The sequence below is a fragment of the Cyprinus carpio genome, chromosome A8 (genome assembly GCF_018340385.1).
Source record: "Cyprinus carpio isolate SPL01 chromosome A8, ASM1834038v1, whole genome shotgun sequence".
Lineage (NCBI taxonomy): Eukaryota > Metazoa > Chordata > Actinopteri > Cypriniformes > Cyprinidae > Cyprinus > Cyprinus carpio.
Genome location: NC_056579.1, coordinates 19,299,334 through 19,320,861, shown reverse-complemented (window position 1 = coordinate 19,320,861; position 21,528 = coordinate 19,299,334). Strand labels below are relative to the sequence as shown.

At 34.6% G+C, this 21,528-nt stretch overlaps 1 protein-coding gene and 1 long non-coding RNA gene across 3 annotated transcripts; both read right to left on the bottom strand.

Annotated features, from left to right (window-relative positions):
- Positions 1–53: 53 nt before the first annotated feature.
- Positions 54–10,487, bottom strand: got1l1 (glutamic-oxaloacetic transaminase 1 like 1). Its single transcript, XM_019117876.2, has 8 exons — positions 10,130–10,487; positions 8,782–8,963; positions 6,920–7,043; positions 6,129–6,346; positions 4,920–5,070; positions 4,635–4,794; positions 657–799; positions 54–477 (listed from the first exon to the last, which is right to left on the bottom strand). The coding sequence occupies exons 1-8, from the start codon at positions 10,239–10,241 to the stop codon at positions 338–340; spliced, it is 1,230 nt and encodes a 409-aa protein (XP_018973421.1). The 5' UTR covers positions 10,242–10,487; the 3' UTR covers positions 54–337.
- A 952-nt stretch (positions 10,488–11,439) lies between these two features.
- On the bottom strand, positions 11,440–15,036 carry LOC122146024. 2 transcript variants are annotated; one of them, XR_006160717.1, is made up of 3 exons: positions 14,577–15,036; positions 11,815–11,925; positions 11,440–11,533 (listed from the first exon to the last, which is right to left on the bottom strand). It is a non-coding gene; the product is annotated as an uncharacterized LOC122146024 (long non-coding RNA). The 2 variants fall into 2 exon arrangements; XR_006160718.1 differs by having other exon boundaries at positions 14,661–15,036.
- Positions 15,037–21,528: the final 6,492 nt, after the last annotated feature.

Below are 21,528 nucleotides of genomic sequence, written 5' to 3'. Positions count from 1 at the left end.
AAAGAATAATCTTCTGAGTGTTGTATGGGAGAGAAATGTGAGAATGTTGCTTGACAAATGTTCTTTTATTTCTTATGAGTTACTTCTTTGGGCCCTATCAAAAACTGTCATATAGATATATCACAACAAACAAAATAACTAATACTTATAAAATAGGAAACCAGCAATGTTGACTGCAGATCTGTCTGCACTACAGCCTTCGGTAAAAGTTAAGCCAAAGAAAGTTAAAGATTTGCTTGAATATATTTGAAATATACATACAAAGACAGAAATTCCCAATGCATAGCTGATGAAAGGCATACTACAGATGAAGTTGAAGTTTTAGTGTGAAGTGAGATCAGAGTTTAGAGCTTAAGGCTTGATGTATGGATTCAGCAACATAGTCCAGGTTACGGCTGTTAATGGCACTAACATTCAGACACCCATTGGGTAACAAGTAGATATGTTTCTTCTGAACCAGGAACTCAACCTGTTGAGCTGATAGAGAACATGAAACTGATTATTTACGTTTCAGTTGTGCATTTAAATCTATACTGTTGTATTGAGCTCCCCTTTGTAATGTTAGCACTATTTCGCTGAACTGCTAGCTCAAAAATATTGAAGAAAGTTGCATTATAATAACCATATGCATGTATTATGCAAAACGTATCACTCACTATTGAGTCCAAAACTGCAATAAAGCCCTCCAGGTTTTATTATGTGATCCCAATGCCACGGACCACCCAGAAGCCTCAGTCTCTCACGCAAACGCTCTCGGATTAGCATGCAGCGTTCAGCGATGGCCTTCACACTCTCCTGCCTGAAAAAAACTTCAGACTCATTTGCTGAATAATAAAAAGAGCAGTTTTTAATTTCAGTACAGTTTATGCATAAAGAATAGAAAGCCTTGGGCATTTGTTCATCTCAAAATCATAATCACAAGTGTAATGTTCCGATCGAGATGTTCTTAATTTGCAATAGTTTTTTCAGAGGTAACTGATTTCCCATTGCATTTCAACACTAAGCTGAAACGAAAAGCTCATGGTCAAGAACAAACTAATCTTTTCTCACAGCTTTGATGTAAAGAGACTGAGACAAACAGATGTTCTAATACTAAAGTGGAGGTTTTTAAGGCTTTGTTTATTCATGGCCACATACACGTAAAATGTGTTTGTATACTTAAGCCACACAATGTATGAATGTCTTTGCATTATGTGACAAAATATCAAACCAAATGGAAGAGAAAATAAAAGAAGCCTAACTGCATACATCTACTAAAAAGCAGCTTGATAAAAATGATTGCGAAATAGTTAGAAAATTCCAGTTAAATCTGAGGAAAAACTCATCATAGTGTCATTTGTTTGCACATGGTTTGATATTTTGCATGTACTATAATTTAATGGCATTCATATGGAAGTTTCTTTCCACCATATGGAAGTTTGTTGCACATGCCACTTGGTTTAATACTTTGTATGTACTGTTATTCATGCACATTAAGTGTGACTTAAGCATCCAAATACTTTGTGAGGTCACTACTGTATACTGTATATATTAGGTAATGAGTTTCTTTAAATGAATAAATACAATTCTCAATTAAAAGGTTTATGACAATGCACAATGCTGTAAATAAATAGAGGAACATAAGCAATTTCAGAGACAACAATATACAGGTGCATCTCAATAAATTAGAATGTCGTGGAAAAGTTTATTTCAGTAATACAACTCAAATTGTGAAACTCGTGTATTAAATAAATTCAATGCACACAGACTGAAGTAACTGAAGTTTAAGTCTTTGGTTCTTTTAATTGTGATGATTTTGGCTTACATTTAACAAAAACCCACCAATTCACTATCTCAACAAATTAGAATATGGTGACATGCCAATCAGCTAATCAACTCAAAACACCTGCAAAGGTTTCCTGAGCCTTCAAAATGGTCTCTCAGTTTGGTTCACTAGGCTACAAAATCATGGGGAAGACTGCTGATCTGACAGTTGTCCAGAAGACAATCATTGACATCCTTCACAAGGAGGGTAAGCAAAAAACATTAATTGCCAAAGAAGCTGGCTGTTCACAGAGTGCTGTATCCAAGCATGTTAACAGAAAGTTGAGTGGAAGGAAAAAGTGTGGAAGAAAAAGATGCCCAACCAATCGAGAGAACTGCAGCCTTGTGAGGATTTTCAAGCAAAATCGATTCAAGAATTTGAGTGAACTTCACAAAGAATGGACTGAGGCTGGGGTCAAGGCATCAAGAGCCACCACACACAGACGTGTCAAGGAATTTGGCTACAGTTGTCGTATTCCTATTGTTAAGCCACTCCTGAACCACAGACAACGTCAGAGGCGACTTACCTCTTGTGTTTTTTGAAAACCAAAGTCACTGCACCCATTTACCAAGAAATTTTGGAGCACTTCATGCTTCCTTCTGCTGACCAGCTTTTTGAAGATGCTGATTTTAATTTTCCAGCAGGATTTGGCACCTGCCCACACTGCCAAAAAGCACAAAAAGTTGGTTAAATGACCATGGTGGCTGTGCTTGACTGGCCAGCAAACTCACCAGACCTGAACCCCAGAGAGAATCTATGGGGTATTGTCAAGCGGAAAATGAGAAAAACAAGAGACCAAAAAATGCAGATGAGCTGAAGGCAACTGTCAAAAGAAACCTGGGCTTCCATACCACCGCCACAAACTGATCACCTCCATGCCACGCTGAATTGAGGCAGTAATTAAAGCAAAAGGAGCCCCTACCAAGTACGTGTACAGTAAATGAACATACTCTCCAGAAGGCCAACAATTCACTAAAAATGTTTTTTTTTTTTTTTTTTTTTTGGTCTTATGAAGATTTCTAATTTGTTGAGATAGTGAATTGGTGGGTTTTTGGTAAAATGTGAGCCAAAATCATCAAAATTAAAAGAACCAAAGACTTAAACTACTTCAGTCTGTGTGCACTGAATTTAATACACGAGTTTCACAATTTGAGTTGAATTACTGAAATAAATTAACTTTTCCACGACATTCTAATTTATTGAGATACACCTGTACATACAGTGGGTATAGAAAAGAATCACCCCCCTTTAAAATAATCACATTTTGTTGCTTTACAGCCTGAAAGGAAGACAGACACATTTTTTGTTTTATGCAGCTGTATTTACTCATATGTATTATAAAGAATCAGTGAGTTGGAAAAAGGATCACCCCCTTCCTAAAAATGACTCGTAAACTCAATCAGGTGTAGCTAATCACCTTCTCAATGGCACACAAAGCCATTTGACTTTCAGCTGTGCTCATTTTGATTATCTCAGCATGAAAGAGTTTCCTGGAGCATTTCAGTCCTTGGCAGAGCAACTGAAGTAAACAATCAACTATGGGTGACAAGGCACTGTCGAAAGATCACCGGGATAAAGTTGTGGACAGGCAAAAGTCAGGAGATGGACACACACATACACACACAAAAAAAAAATTCAAAAAGCTTTATCAATGCCTAGAAGCACAGTGAAATCTATTATTAAGAAGTGGAAAGTATATGGTACAACACAGACCCTCCCTGGATCAAGATGTTGCTCCAGACTGGATGAAAGAGTCAAGAGGAAACTGATCAGAGGCGACCAAGAGACCTACTGTACAACAACTCTGAAGCAGTTACAGAATTTACAAAGAGTGTTCATTGTGTGCAAGTGACAACAATATCACAAATTCTCCAAATGTGGCTTGTATGGGACGGTTGCAAGAAAAAAAAACACTCCTCAAGAAAGGCTGCATGCAGTCACGACGATGACCAAACGATATGTCTGACAGAAATCCAATACAGCTCACCATCCAAATAACAGCATTTCTCCAGTAAAGCATGGAGGCGGTAATATCCTGTTTTGAGGTGTTTCTCTGCAGCAGGGACTGGAGCACTTGTCAGGATAGAAGGAAAAATGGATGGGACAAAATATTGTCAAATTCTTGAGGAAAATCTGCTACCTTCTGCCAGAAAGTTGTAAAACTTCCAAAATGACAATGACCCAAAGCACACAGCAAAACTGACCACACAGTGGTTGAGGGAGAAAAAGGTGAATATCCTTGCATGGCCTAGTCAGACTTATACCCCACTGAAAATCTGTAAATCTGGAATGACTTGAAGACTGCAGTCCACAAACAGTCACCTCACCATCAAATTTAACTGAACTGGAGCAGTACTGCAAAGAAAATATGGGGAAATGTAGCAAAGTCTAGATGTGCAAAGTTAGTAGAGACAGAGACAAATCCTAACAGACTGAATGCTGTTATTAAAGCAACAAAATACTGACACAAGGGGGTGATCCTTTTTTTTCAACTCATTCATTGTTTTGTTTTGTTTTGTTTTATATTTTATTATTCATTTATTTTTATTTTTTTGATATGTTGGTGTTATATCTTTCACTTGGATGTTATAAGTTGCACTGAGTAAATACAGCTGGATAAAACAAAAACTGTGTCCGATTTTTTTCTCGGATTCAACTCAACAAAATGTGATTATTTCTTTTCTTTACCCACTGTAGTGTACAATGGCAGGCTTTTTAGAATGCAGGACTAGCAACAAGCTAGAGCAGAGATGAAATGCAAAGAACATACAGATGTTAAATGAGCATTTTAATCATGTCAAAAAGCATGAATGAAGGGAATAAGTCTTACCAGTCAACTAGATGGGCAGGATTACTTAATACAGTGGCAACCACCCTGGCCCCTTCCATCGGTGGGCAGGACCAAAGCGTCTGAACGAACTTCTCAGCTTGAGATTGTACAGCTAGCAGGTTCTGCTTTAACACGCAGAGAAGATGTCCCACTCTCTCGCCTGTCAACGTGAATATCCAATATAATTCTAGTAGCCGAACATGATTTACTCATGAGTAAATTACATTTAGACATGTTTTTGGAGTAATATCTAAACTATACCCCAGTTACAAATGGTAAACACACCATAAAGGCCAAAGTTGTGAGAAAAAGACTGAGCGCAGAGAAGTTCAAGCCCCAAAGACACGCAGTGACGAATAGGCCAGGCGTCTTGTTCAAGAGAACCACTGCACAAGCCTTGGGCAGACATCAAGAAGAATGGAAATAACTGGCGCTTCTAATCAAGAGAAAGAGACAGAATGGGATTGAAAGACTGACTTTTGCTTACAGGGGCTTCATTCAAGGATCCATTATCTATCAAATGCTACTCACCCACTCTGTGGCTAACTAATCATGATGAGATCAAATCCATTAATGGTCAGTCTAGTATTAGGGTTCAACAGGACAAAAAGCACACCAGGGTAATAGGCAATCTTGATTTTATTCTCCTTTAAACCATTAGATGGCACAAAAACTTGCAACACTTTCCTAAACATCCACCTTTCACTATGCATCTGTAAATTTGGCTGATCTTTGATGTGTTTGTGGGCAGCAATGCAAAGTTGATTCTGTGCTAATTAGATTTTTTTAAGGTTTTTTTTTTTTTTAATGTTATAGACTTATGTACAGTAGCTAATGAGAATCAAATGATCTAATATATTTTTGATTTTGAATATGTGTGTGTGTGTGTGTATATATATTTATATATTTATTTATATATATATATATATATATATATATATATAGATATATATATATACACACACTCACAGATGGTTAATACTAAAAGGTACAATAATTAACATGATAATAAATAGATGGCTGATTTTTCCATTTGTCAACATTAAATGGTTAAATTCAGATGGTTAATACAATTTAAGTTTGGTGTCCACCTTAAAGATAATCACAATATTTATAATGAAGCCATTATATTTCATATTTATATTATATTTTGCACTATGCAAGCAGTGAAAAGCACATCTTCCTTAAGGTGTAACTTTAGCCCTGTTGTATCCTATACATTTGATAGCATTTATTAACCATAACTACTTTTTTTTTTACTTGTTTTAAAAAGAGTGCATAGAGACTATGAATTATGGATAGGAAAACGTGAAAGAAAGTGTTATGATGTGTTATGTGGTGAGATGTTTAGTGAAGCTGAAGTAAATTCGATCTTATCCTGAAGTGTCTTCTAGTCTTACACACCTGATAATGAATGTTATTGAACTCTCTCACTCTACCCAATCAGGAAAGAATTTCTAAACTTGATTTTTGTGTTTCATTGTGAAACCGTACCACCATGACCTCAGCCACACGTTTCCAGTCCTCCTGAGAAAGTTCAGCACCGGTGGGACGGTGGCCTGAAGCAAACAGGACCACCACACATTGTTCCGGAGCGTTCTCCAAGTCATGCACTATGTTTTCCACACACACTCCATTGGATTCTGCATCCCAGTACCGATAATATTGCACATCTTCAATTCCTGCTGCCTTAAAGGTTCCTGCCAGTGAGTCTTCAAGAAATGATAGAGAAATTAATACATGTGCTACGACTGCATATTCAAAACTCAAATATTTGTAGGGTTTATCTTTAGGTTTGTTCTAAAACTACTGGGTAGGGTTACACCAGCCATTTTAATTGACATGCATTTGATTTCTCAATTTTATTTGACATGCACAACACAGACCAATGCACACAAAGGCACATTGTTTAGGACGGGTTTGTCTTTAAAAGAAGAACTAACAAAGTAATTTATTTACACTTAACATTCCCTCTTATAATGTAAGCCTAAACGTGTAAACGTCAACATTATCATAACAAACATTATCAGACAATCTTATTTATGCAATTCAGTCAATCTGCTATTTTTTTTATTGCAGACATTACTCCTGGTATTTAGTTTATTCGTAGATTTAAGTCTAACCTTTTAATGGTCAAGTTTTGCAGATGCAAATATACAAAAATATTTAGTAGTGAGTAAGGTGTAACTTAATTCCCCCTTTACATCAAAGTTAGTGCAACTGGCCCTTGAACGTTCTACATAATAGAACAAACTCTGCATGGCATGTGCACATTTTGTACCCACCATCACAGGGAGAGGAGAGCAAGATGGGTCCACTCCAGGAAGAGCTTGAACAGTAGCAGGATCTCAGTAACTCAGCACCCAGACGCACTGCTCCAGTACAGCCAACTGTTTGGACGCCGAACACCTACCACATTTCCAAACACATTTCATCTGAGTGAGTGATTTGGAAACTAAATCTAATCCACAACACAAGTATTTCCCAGTTTCGTTTTTGTCTTATTCGCCCCCTCAGCAAGGCTCAAATAGCCTTTAATTAACACAAAACTAGAAGTGTGTTGATACTATACAAGATACAAAAAAACATTGATATGACAAAAATTGACATTTTTAGTATTATTATTCCTGATTCACCTTAAATGAAAACAACCAAAACAATTAATAATGTGCACAGGGATGTCAAGAATTTTAGCAGTTCTTGATCCATTGGTGCAAGATACTGCAAGAGACCATTTGCGCAGATCACTTTTTTGTGTTTAAAAATACAGGGTCTACAGATAAACTGCATTTTTTTACATGCAATCTGCTAGCAACATTTACAATATGGCACAAGCTGACCGGCCAATGAGATTGCTTAGTATTTAAATAGTCTGGTTCAATGTACGCTGTAAGCTGTTCCTGCAGTGCAGTTCCTCTGAAACCCTTCACCTCCCCCATTTCCACCTGCCTAGAACTGCTACAGAATTTATGCTCACAGCAGTACTGTATGTCTGGGTGTCTGTTGGCAGTAGCAAGTCCATACTTGCTTTGCAGCAGCAGCAGCAGCGTGCATTTAGTGTATTTGGTCTTCTAATCTGCAAAGAGTAAATACACTAACATAGTCATATCAATTAATATGCTGAAGTTTGCTTGAGTTTTCATGACTTGAACTACTTTTAACTTGAGCGCAGCATTTTTTAGAAAACCATGTCATGTGAGACAACACAATTGTGAAATGTTGAAAAAACAACCGAACAACATTGTTTTGAAAAACATGGAAAAAGCAGTGCAGTGAATACAAATAATAATAATAATCATCATCATAATAATAATAATGTGAAATGCGTACATGTAAATTATAAATTTTAATAATCAAAGATACAATTTTTTTGGAAGTTGCATTCAAAATTAAGTCAACTCAAACAAACAAACAATCCTGACTGTGCATGAAAAACAGGCTCACCATAATAAGACACCTGAGCTTGTTTGTCTGTCACAAGTTTGACAGTTCTGGGGACATTTTCTGGAGAAACTTTTTCTGAGAAAGACCAAATGTCAAATTTATTCATAAAAGAAACCAAAGGTCACAATTTCTCTTTCATAGGTTTAACAACCTTATGTACAGTACCCACTGGGGTAAGCATGAGCCCTGGTAGGAAATCATTGCTCTGCATTCCTCATTTAAATCATGTGGAGTTGCTTGTTCCATCTGCTCAAAAATCTTAAGGTTGAAGGAAATTGGTTAAGGTTGAAAACTGAGCATTGTTTCAGGCCTATAATTGTCTAAACCTGAATATTAACTAACCAGTCTATTAATAGTAAAATGATCAGTAGAGGTTAGTTTCTATTCAGCACAAATATTTCTATTGTTTGACATGGGTGACTAATCCATCTGCGTCACATCATCTCTGTAGTTCAATAATCAAAAGCTATATGCGGTTTACAGCTTGTACTGACATTTCCAGATAGCGTTGAAGGCGACCGGCTTTACACCATCTACAAACAAACTACACAGTGGGTATGTACTGTACCAAGTCTCCTGCACGCTATCAGTGTATTCAGCTTGCGAGTTGCTGTTGATCACAGTCGAGACTGGGATTAATGTGAGCTTTCAGCTATTGTGAGAATGTATTTTATAGAAAGATAAATCATTCAAAAGATATTACCCTGCTTTCCATAATGGCAGGGCTATCTTTGCCCAATGCAAGTTCAGTTGCCCTTCTGGTGAATTCTGGGATCCCAAGGATGGGTGGGTACTCTGGGGTTAGAGTCGGGTCTGTGGCAATTTGCTGCTTGATTTTTCGTACAAGAGGAAGCCATGTGGTGTGTCCATGCTCTCCAACATACTCTATAGAAAGACAGAAATCTACATTTGGTTGTAAACTGGCAGAGTTGTGTGTGCACAAAAGTAAGATGTACACTAACAGTCAAAGGTTTGGAATGATTAAGATTTTATATATATATATATATATATATATATATATATATATATATATATATATATATTGTTGAAAAGTCTTTTCTGCTCACCAAAGCTGCATTTATTTGATCAAAAATAAAGTAAAAACAGTAATATTGTGAAATCATATTACAATTTATAATAATGATTTTCTATTTAAATATAATTTAAAATTTAATTTATTCCTGTGAATTCAAAGCTGAATTTTCATCATAATTATGCCACTTTTTTGAGTCACATGATCCTTCAGAAATAATTTTAATATGCAGATTTGCTGCTCAAAAAAAAAAAAAAAAAAAAAAAAAAACATTTATCAATGTTGAAAACTGTTGTAATGCTTAATATTTTGAGGTACCTTTGGGGTAAGATTTATTATTATTAAAGAAATAAACATTTAAAGAACAAATTAAAGGACACATTAAATTAATGAAAAGTGACATTAAAGACATTTATAATGTTGCAAAAGTTTCCAATTTTCAAAAAAATGTACGACCGTTTCCACAAATTTTTCAACATTGATATATATAGTTTTTTATATATATACAAAATTACCACATTATAATGATTTCTGAATGATCATGTGATAAAGACTGGTGTACTGATGTTGAAAATTCAGCTTTGACATCACAACAGAAAATTACATTTCAAAATATAATAAAATAAAATTAACTAGTTATTTAAAATTATAACAATATTTTACTAATTCAGCTTTTGTGAGCATAACTACTGTACTTAAACTTTTTGATAAAAATAAAAAAAACTTAATTATTCCAGACTTTTAACCTGTAGTGTAAATTTGCTTTTTTTAGGGAGAAGTATCCCTTAAGAAGAGATTTTTTTTTTTTTAATAGGAACAAAGTAGCAACTTTGAGTGCATTATCAAATTATTTGGTCCATTTTTCTGTATTTCTGACATTTTGATTTACATTTAGCAGGTAAATGGCCTTAAGAGTCTAACACAAGCTAAAATTAAATTTTGATTTCATAGGTTTATGTGACCATCATTATTACACAGTCTGTGTCCAGTGTGGGCCAGAGGCAGTAAAATCACTCACCCCTCCCTGCGAGATTCACTTTATCAGGGTGCGTGTCTCGCTTGAAATCTTCTAGAAGCTTCCTCTGGGATGGCATGAACACAGCGCCATCGAACACAGAGCGAGCAGACATCTCGTGCTGGTGCTTTAACTTCTTTTCTCACTGTAAACACGAGTCATTCTGCAGCTCTATGACGATGACAACATTCAAGGGTTTGTTTACTGTCTGTTGCTTAGATGCGTGACTGTTTCCTAGCAACGGTTCACATCAACGCAGCCATAACCTCTCCATGCTAGAAATCAAACTAAGAAATCAAAATACATTTTATAATTAACATGCTGCCAAAAGTGGGATTCACCAATATTTTACCAACAGAACATACTTTATTTCTCACTTCAAGTCAAATGCATTTTTTAATATCTTGTGTACAATTAGGTATGCATCTCATTCTACAGATAAGGAAAAATACATCAGATAAAATTATGTGCTATTATTTACACTGTGAGAGTGATATTTTATTAGTCATATTTTATTAGTTTCATTAGCATTAAAACACTTGAAGTTAATAGAGTTTTTCAACATTGACCCAGTGACACTTTAGCAACAAATACTAACAGGGTGCGCAATCATCATGGTTGAGATGGTCAAAATAAGCTCATCACTGGCATTTAACTCCACCTCCATCATTTCAATGAAAAACACCTCAAAAAAAAAAAAATTAAAAAATAAAAAAAAAATAAGAAATGAAAAAATAATAGAAACCGCACGGTTGAGCACAATTTAGAATTAAAGACCTGAGCACACGTAGAATTAAAGTTCAAATTGCTATATATATTATATAGATATATAGAGATTATAGATATATTATACTATATATATATATATATATATATATAATTTTTTTTTTTTTTTAATAATTACAATCCTAACATTTACATACATTGGAAATCATGAAATATTTAGAAAAATTACAATATCCAAGTCAACAATTTTTCATGTTATTATTTCTAAAATTATCTGAAAATGTTGAGGTGGATATTTTGCAGTGTGTATAGAAAAGTTTGTTTGTTTTCATAGTATTAATGTATGTGTGCAATCAATTGGGGAAAAAAAATGCTTGTGTTGAACTATTAAAACTGCTTGGCTGTGTAACCCTGCTGAAACTTTTGAACTGCAGTTCACTAAAATCTTCCTGTCACTGCAATTCAAATTTCCAGTCAGCAACGGTCAGCTTCCCACTTAATAAACAACAAGCAAAAAAAATAGTGTTTTTCCCAAAACTAAAAAAAAAAAAAAAAAAACATAATAAATCCAATCCAAAACAACCTACAACTTACATGCTGAGCAGAGATGTACACAGGTCCTTTACCAAAGCACAGTTTAAAGGTGACAGGAGGAATAAGCTCCAATCCAGGAAAACTGATCTGCAACATGACAAAATCACTCATATGTCTATGGAGACATGTATAGTATATACTATATATATATATATATATATATATATATATATATAGTATATATAGTATATGATATATATATATACATATGAGAGAGAGAGAGAGAGAAGAGAGAGAAGAGAGAAGAGAGAGAGAGAAGTGAGAGAGAGAGAGAGAGAGAGAGAGAGGAGAGAGAGAGAGAGAGAGAGAGAGAGAGAGTTTCTGGACTCCTTCAATCAATCAAACTATCAGTCATCACAATAATTCACCATTAGCGTACAGTAGCGTAGGGTGGCAACAGGCAATGGTTTGGAAGCTCTTACACCATCACAGATGGCCACCATATGCACCTTGTCTCCTGCCTCCTCACTAAGACACATCTATGCTGGGCCGCATTAATGCACGGGCTTACCTGGGCTTAAGCCCAGGGCCCCGGGCTGGGGGAGGGCCCCGATGATGCCGGAAAATTGTAATCGGATTTTATAATTCGTTGCGGCCCTTTTAAAATTACGCTTTATCGCTTTGCTTTGAATGCCACGTGCGGGCGTTGCAAGTCCTGCTCGAGAAGTGCCAGTCAAACCCTCTCTCACGCAAAAGAACCCTGCAATCATCAGTAACACTGGTAAATAATGCCCACTGTTACTGTAACAGTGGGCATTATTTAATTTTCTGAAATCCAATAAAATTCATCATTGTCTGGAAAGCATTCAGTTATTGCCTGTATCGAACTCTCGTGACATACTTACGTTGAATTCTTTATAAGATAATTGCCGCCTATTCATGATGACAATAACTATAGCTAATCTTAATGTGACAGCAATGTCTCGTAAAAATGACCGTGGTTCGCAAAAAAGAAAACATAGCACAAGATAACGTAGAACGTCAGAACAGTTTTGTTTAAAAAAAATTCCGAACTAACCTCATAGTTGTAACGCATGTCCCAGGTACAGATGAAGATGCAGATAATGGTGAAGGGGAAAGGGAATCACGGCCACTACAGGTGATTTATACGAGCAGGCTGGCAGGCAATTACTAGATATGATCGTCTATCAAAATATTAACCTCCTTTAAACCTAAACAACTTATTTTTATTTGAGCTCCCATAGTTAGTTAGACACCACACATTAGAGCTGTGGAATATAATAATTTTTATGTATTGCAATGTTGAACGGCGAAACGATTCTGCATGCATGTAATTTAAAGGCCTTACATACTAACGAATGATTGTAAATACGCACTCTGTTAACTATTAAACGTTGCGTATGCCTTCAAAGCAAACCCGTAATGGCGCTTGATGTTCCGTATCACTTCTTTAAAAGCCAAGTATGTGGGCAACATTTCGTTTTTTTACTAAAAAAAAAAAATGCATGAATGAGAAAATCGGGTAGGGCGTGCTTTGATGTGAAAATCTACTACTTTTCATCGCAATAAAAGTCATGAAAAGAATCTCTGGTACTCGTGTGGACTGACAATAAATACACAGAACAAACCATATAAATGAAAAAATAATGGTGCGTTTCAAGTGTTTTCATTAGATTTAAACAAGAGATTTTTCCAGGTACATAGACGTTGTAATCTAATTTATAACTATAGAATAGATTAAAATTTTTATGTAAAATGTAATCAGTCAGAGCAGTTACAGATGCATTAAAATGTTTTTTAATGTTGGAACTATAAAACGTTAATACTGTGGAATTATTAACAAAATGAAGACACTTTAAACCTGAAATTAAATCCTCCAGTAGGTGGCAAATCACTGGGAATAGCAAATCATTGATATTCAACATTCATTCAAGCGGCTGAATCACTCAGAAGTGTTTGCTCAAAACGCAAAACCCTTCTGTTGCCTTTGGAACCATTTCCGTTGGCGAAATACAGCGAAACAGACGATTTTGGGTGTCCCTCAATGTAAGTCACTTGATATTAGTTCGTGTTTAGTAAACTGTACGCTGAGAAAATCATCACATTTGTAATAATGCTAAGATTTGGAGAAAACGGGACTCTTTTTTGTATATGGTTAACATAGATATTAAATTAGTAATTAGAGGTAATATAGACAGGGCAATATTGAATTCGGAGGCATTAAGACTAAATCACTTGCACAAGTCATTAAATACGTCACGATCCAGTCACAACTAGTGTGTTTTGTGTTGGTTTTTTGTAAGAGCTAACTCGATAGATACAGATCGAATAACACACATTACGATCATAGACCTAGTTTCATAAATGCTTATAGTAGCCGTTCCGTCTAGGCCCGAGCGTCCACACGAGCACCGGGCAAGCGGGCAGTCCCTTATTGGTCGAGACCCGTGAAGGGCCCTTTATAGTATTAATATGCTGCTTTGGAAAATTTAGTCATTTTTAAGTGTAATAATACAACATTGAGACTTTTTGCCTGCTCGACGAAACTTTTAATAGATAATCAAAATAAAAAAAATATTTTCATTAAAACTCACATCAAATTAAATAAAACACGGTGGGACTTTCAAAACGGCCTGCCTTTTAAATGAAAGTGAATGTGACGACTACATTCGCTTTATTCATGAACCTGAAAATGGTTTGAAATCGCAATAGAATTGTAAAAATCAATAAAACAATACCAAGCTTTCACAACACAACACATCACTAAACAAATTATACAAAAAACTGAATAACAAACTCCAAGAAAGAAAAAAGTCATAAGTGTTTGTATCGACATGATCATACAGCTGAATAAACCACATCACTGGAGACTGCTCAGGGAGAGAACGTTACATGTTGAGCGTTCCCATGCTGGGGTCTAAAACTCAAACCCAAGAAACCAATTTAAGTGTTTGTATCGACATGAAGGTGAGTAACGTTACATGATGAGCGTTTCCAAGCTGGGGTCTGAGGCTCAAATCTAGGCTACCGTTTTGGTTCTCCAGAAGGTCATTTTCAGCTCTAAAGACAGCAATGGTCTCAGAACCACTGAGAACACAACCTTTCAGTTAAGAAAGAGCAAGTAAAAGCAGGAAAAACAATTTAGGCAACTGAAAAGGCTCGTACATACAGAACAGAAAGTCTCTCGCCCCAGTGAACACATGCTCTGTCAGACACAGTTGAAGAGCTGGATAATTCAGACAGACTGACTGACTGAAGCTACAGAGTCATTTTCGATAAAGCAGTTTGTCATTTCAGCCAGCACAAACGCAGATCGGAAAAATTGATGAAGTTCATGTGTTTTTGCCTGAGCGTGTGACGCGCTTCACCAGACACTAGAGGACGCAAGAGCACTTCTGATCAAATTTGCTGCCTGAGTACTCTTCATCATCATCTACTTTGGTGTTTTATTGGTGGACAGTTGAAAAGACCATATTATTTCGAGTTTGAGATTGGGGCATACTGGGTTAAATAAAACAATGCATTTATTGAAAAAGCATCCATCAATTATGTGTGAGTGTGGATCGGAAGAAGAATCAGCGGAACATGTGATTAGTCAATGTGTCAAATACGAAAATCAAAGGATAAAATAAAAAGATGAATTAAAGAAATATGGAGTGAACATATGCGTTTTTAAAAATCTATTTAAAGTTGGAGATCAGATAAATTAAGCTTTAATTTTTTTTTTAAAGAAACTGGTTTAATGAAAAGAATTCAATTGCTTGGGTTTATTTTTATTTATTTTTTTGTATAGTATTATATATATATATATATATATATATATATATAGTATATATATATATATATATATATATATATATATATATATATATATATTATTAGTTCTCTCTCTCTCTGATAAGTATACATTTCTGGTCCACACTCCAGCACAGTAGGAGGCGGATATGCACCTGCCATTATATATATAAAAAAAAACACAAAAGAAGAGGACAGTTGATCACATAGACATAATAAATATTTATGTTTATGGTTGATCAGATGGCGGTGATGTACTTCGTTTGCAAACCGACAAATAAAATCCACAGAAGAAGAGGACAGTGGATTTTTGAAATACTTTATTAACTTAGTTTGTGTTCATTTTAACTTCTTTGTTATAGGCATTGTGTTTTTATTTATTTATTTATTTTTAAATGTAACACTTATTCACTCACTTTTAATTCACTCATTTGAGAAAATGGTTAGCTTAAAGCTTTAACTTTTTTGTCAGTTTTGATCAAGTATAAGCATATAATAAGGCATGCATTTTTTGGAGGCTAAATGTATGCTGTTGTTTTTATAAACCAAATTATGACAGCTAGTTAACATTTTTTGCGTAATCCGTTTTTCCCTAGTAATCTCTCTCTCTCTTTCTCTTACTGTATGTAGGTTTTGACTTCAGTGTCTTTAGTTTTGGTCATGGGTTAAATCATAATCTTTCAGATCACAGTCATCTTTTATATATATATATCAGTCTAGGGGTCAAAGGGTGCGATTCACGATGTGAGATTATTATCACTGTAAAAATGACCAACTTGCATTTCAAAATGAACCTACTGACTTCTGATTTACATGTCAAGCACTGATAAAGCAGGTGAATGCTTCTTGTCACTTACTAGATCTTGACTTTTACAGACTGGCTCACTGTGGAAGTGCAGTGTTCCGTAAACGCTTTCTCTCTAATTAAAATATATGCTTATTGATTGGATAAAATAGAGTAATTAGCACATCACTCAAATGTTGTATCATGAATAATAATAATAGCACACACATTTGATTGGCTGAGTGGCCTTCCAAGTGTTTCCAAGAAACTGTTTTTCTTTTATCTTTCTACTCCTTTCTGTAGACTATGAATTGGAGCCTGTATATACAAAACATCTTAAGTCTAAAAGTAGCTCATAACTCGCTGATTTAGGAGAAAATCTTAAAAATAATGGCCGTGTCAGTCCTAAATTTAGGACTCTTACATTTTTGCTCTAAGAGTGTTTCACAAAGCGTTTTAACACTAAAATGAGCTCCTAAATCTGTGAAATGTTAAGAGTAGTGAAGAGGACTCCTGAGTCACTAAGACCAAGCCACAAACTATCCTAAAATGGCTGTTGCTGGAAATCTGCCTAAGAATATAAACATTTTAGAAACATTTGACGATAATGAGCTTTTAAAAAGGTATCACCTTTGGTTTTAAAGGTTACCCCAACTCCAAATGTTCCTTTGATTATATCCTTGTTTTCATTAACCAGCTGGGCAAGAAGTAACAGCTGTTCTTGTGTCCAGTTTGGTTTTCTTTTACATTTGCTTGCCTTACTATCAGCCATAATTATTCTACTGTGTTAATTAAAAGGCTGTTTATATGCATATTCACTAATCATGAGAAGCACACATGCAAGAGACTGACAATTAGCTGAACTTGTGTAATTAATGACACTTATCCTGTATTTTAAAATATTTATTTGAATGTGGCAATTAGCAGTTTTATAATTTTAAACCTTTGTTTGAATACGGCAACATAATATTGTGCTCTACAATATTTCCATGAATAAATCTCTGACAGAGACTCTCAGCCAATCACTGTGTGCATAGTTAGTGAGCATGCTGACATCATCCATAGCAACTATGTCACTTCCATTCACCCTTAGATTAAGACTTCTATCTATTCCTTAGTAAAAGTTTGTCTCAGCAGCTTTGTGAATAGGTCTTAAGAGAATACTTTTACTGCTATTTAGGAGAACTCTTAGTGGTAAGAAAATTTTTTTGTGAATACGGGCCCTGAACTCATTGTAGCATCTGGAAACGTTACATATATTGATATAGAAGTCATTAAGTTCCTGTGTCATATTCTTGAGTGTTCACCTTCTCCCTGAACCATAGAAGTTCCCCGTGATTCACACCGGAACCCTGTTTTGTTTTTCTGATCAAAATATTTTACATGCACTTTCTCCCCCCACAGTGGCGCAGCTGACACAGAACAGCATACGTTGTTTACATATGTGATACTCTCCGAAAATCTGCTGCAGGGTGATGCGAAGGAGATCAATTGTTTTTTTCTTTTGCGCACACAAAGTATTCTTGAAGCTTCATAAAATTAAGGTTGAACCACTGGACTCCACAACTGGAGTCATATTGATTCACGCATGAATAACGTTAGTACCTGTTTGATAGAAATAATTAACATTTATGGGTAAACTAAATCAAACAAGCCTCTTTAATAAGGAATAAGAGATACTCAGGTTTAGAAATAAATTGAAATAATTTAATTGTAACGTAATTTGAGTTTTTGACATCTGCAGCTTTGTTACAAACTTTAAAGGATGGCAAGGGTTAGTTGATCCTCCTCATCAAGCGTAGAAAATAATAAATTCACTAATAACTGATCCTGTCTGTTTTGTGTTGTTCTCTTTCCCTTTAAACTCACACTACTGCGACTTATACGCAGCAAAAAAAAACCCCTCAAAACCCACAAACAACATTTGTGTAACAGTTCCTAAAGAAATGGCCAAAATAGAAGCTAACACAATTAAACAACAAAACAATACTGTTAAAAAGATAAATAAATAAATAGAAATAAATGTATTTCATCCTTGCTCAATAAAAGTTGATCTATTGAACTACTTGCGTATCATTAAAGTGGGAAAAAAAGCCTTCTGACCTTTAGTTAACCTGGTGGGAATTTTATTGTCTTGTGATTTTCACATGTGCCTCACTGTTGTTGCAGGGTGAAATTCTTGTACACATTGTTTTGGCGGGTGAGTCCTAACTCTTGACTGAGCTGCTTATCAGATGCTTAACCAATCTGTCCTGCTCTATGGCATTTTTACATCTTCTTTTCTGTGGAATTCTCCACATTCTCTTTTTAGTACGTATCAGAAGAGCAAATCCACTCACTCCACACTCATGTTACCCTCATCATGGCCGGTGCCCCTGTTATCTTGGCATCGGCACCCTGCCCAGACCTGCAGTTTATTTGAGGAACACAGAAACACAGAAACATAAACGGGCACAGCATTATTTAGAATTAAGGAGGAAATAGGATTTAAGTTGCCCAGATACTCTTGTGTAATGGACTTGTTTGGGTTGATACTATTTTAAGTCAGTGAAGTGAAATATTTAAGTATTTTGTGGTTAAGTCCACGAATAGAAAATATCACATATAAATCCCCGCACCATCTAAATTTTTAATATGTTTTATTATGTTATATATAATATGTTATTTATGTTTATATTTTTATATATATATATATATATATATCAGCAAAATAAATATATAAGACAAACGTTTAAAATGTTTTTTAAAGAAGTCTCTTTTTAACTAAACATCAATGCTGCATTTATTTGATTAATACAGAAAATATCAGTAATCTTGCAAAATGTTACTATAATATGAAATAATTGTTTCTATTTTAATATCCTTTAAAATATAATGTATTATTATTATTATAATATAATTCCCTGCACCATTTTTTTCAATTAAAAATAAAATTAAAATGTTTAGATAATTTTTAAGCCTTATTATTATTATTATTAGTTTATTCTTATTCTTAATAATAATAATAAGAAAAAAAAAATATAGTGACATTTTAAAACTCAAAACTGGCTTGAACCATTCAAATTAACTTTAAATGATTTTTTTTTTCTTATACTAGGATGATTGAATACTAGTCATTAAACAAATTATTTAATGCTACTTTGAAACAGTGGCGTATTTTCATTTAGTTAAAGCACATCTGTAACAGTTTGGCTTAGCTGAATCTTGAGTCCCCGTCATTCCACCATTTATTTGTTTTAGAGATTCTGGGCCACTCCGTCCGCTTCAGCCACGATCTGATATACCTCTTTAGGAAAACTCATCTTCCCTCCTGACATGATGCTGTTTATTATGGCTTTGAACGGCATGGGAGGTTTGGAGATCAGTATCTGCTGAGATGAAGGTTTTTTTTTTTCTTTTTCTTTGCTTCTAATGCTCAGTGCAGGCCATTGACTGAGAGGAGGTACAGTGCTCTTGTTGAAGTATCGTCAAATACGTCGTGCCAGTCTAGATTTTTGACATTTTTCCTTGTGAATGCTGTAAGGTTATTGTTTTGCCTTACTCTGTATGTATCCACATGTTTTGGTTGTTAGTTCATTTTGTGTTGTGAATGAGGGTTCTTGTTTAATTGTTTCCAGCCAGTAGAGCTGGAAAGATAAGGGTGTTGTTACATCCTGGTTTGTTGCTTTCACCGAACGAGCTAACAAACAAACGCTCATGCACGCATACTCTATATCTGTCTGATGAGCTGTAAATAATTTTATGTATGATGCACTAAATCTTTGTTTGTTTATGTTGTGCTGATTATATAGACTTATACTGACATCTGGTGGTGTGGATGCATAGTAGCATAAGTTACCAATGCACTGTAAACCCTAATAAGTTCACAGAACTCAAAAAATATTTTGTAACAGATTACACAAAAACATATAAGTGATGTTTTTACTAAAATGTTTTAAGTTTACATAAAAGAAAAATTACATTTCCAGTTGCCTTAAATTAGCTAAATATTATCTTATAAATATTGATTGGGCTTTTCTCAACTTTAATTAGGAGACCCCTAATTCACTAAAAATGTTCACAATTTTTCAACCCTTATACTGTGGGAAATACACTCATCAGGTAACTACTAATGTAGAAAAGACTCACAATACTTGCATATTAATAAACAAACATCATGCAGTATACTTTATATGATATAGCCTCTAAGTTTTGGCTAACCACAGGCTCACTCTTCACCACAACGTAAAACACTACAAAACTAACAGAACAGAAAGCATATGTAAATCCTAACATAACACACATTGAAGTACTAACTTATGTCTCTCTATGTTATTCTTGTGTAAAAACACACAAATTAGCACCTAATTTCTACATTTATTTTCCTTGTTGGGCTGAGGCAATGCATGCTGGAACTTGAAAATCCAATAATTTTAAGTTCACCTCACTAAACAGCATTTTTTGAGTTTACAGAACTTATTTCAATTAAGTCCAATAACTTTCTTATTTTTGAGTAAATTAACTGTCATTTTTTAATTAATTTCACTGTTCGTTTTACAGTATGGTAAAGGCAGTCAGAAGGAACTGACAAAGTAATATGAGTTGGCTAGTTTTGTGACGCCATGTGACGCCCCAATACATGTAAAATAAAACTGCTTTTATTAGGCTACTGATATCCCCTGTGAAAAAGAAGTACACTTTAGCATACTTTTGAAACAAGTATGGAGTATACTTGTAATATGTTGTAATTTACTGTAAGTGCAAACTGAATGTAATGTGTTTGGGCACTTAATTGAATGTAGAAAAATTATTTAGTGTATTAAAATTATTAAGTGTATTAAGAAACAGTCATGAAAGTGCACCTAAAGTACATTTAACTAGTGACCTTTTACTGCAAATATAGTATTTCAATGTGCTTTTAAGATTTGAAGTACATTACAAGTGCACATACAATAAAGTGTGCTGCTTTTTCATTAGGGATGACTGGAGTATTCATGTAAGTGCACATGACTTTAAACTAATTTTAAGTGATGTATTTTTTTTATGTTTTTTTTTTTTTTTTTAGAGAGAGGGAGAAATAATTAAGTGCACATTTTGTCATTTTGTTGTGTTGAATTTAAATCTAAACCATCTTAACTGTATTCCTCACTCATTCTGAGACCCACATAAAGAATGTAATATTTTTTTATAGATTTTTTTTATTTTGTAATTTTGAGCATTTTTGTCAGCTCAAACATTCTTTTGCCCCACGTACATGCATACATTATGAGGGTTTTATGTACAGAGCTTTAAAGGTAGACTGAGTTCTCAAAGATTTAATTGCTTAAAATGTTTTTAATATCAATTAGTATTCATCTGACATTTCATTTTTTGTTTCCCTTTGCATTCTCACTTAAATAATACATTTATATCTATCACTGTACCTGATCGAAAACCTGAAAAAGAAATGTACCTAAAATCCACTTCTCATCTGTCCTGTTATCATAACATCTGAACACCATCATCAGATATTATAGTGCTAAAGTTGTCACAACTGTCCAGTCCTTGCTAGAAAAGCTTTTTG

Bases quoted from the DNA above. Each gene is read 5' to 3' on its own strand.
- got1l1 (XM_019117876.2), bottom strand. From the start codon at position 10,241: ATGTCTGCTCGCTCTGTGTTCGATGGCGCTGTGTTCATGCCATCCCAG. The intron at 8,964-10,129 runs GTGAGTGATTTT...GTCTTTCTATAG, and splicing joins AGTGAATCTCGCAGGGAGGG to AGTATGTTGGAGAGCATGGA. The intron at 478-656 runs GTGAGTGATACG...GTTCTCTATCAG, and splicing joins TTGCAGTTTTGGACTCAATA to CTCAACAGGTTGAGTTCCTG.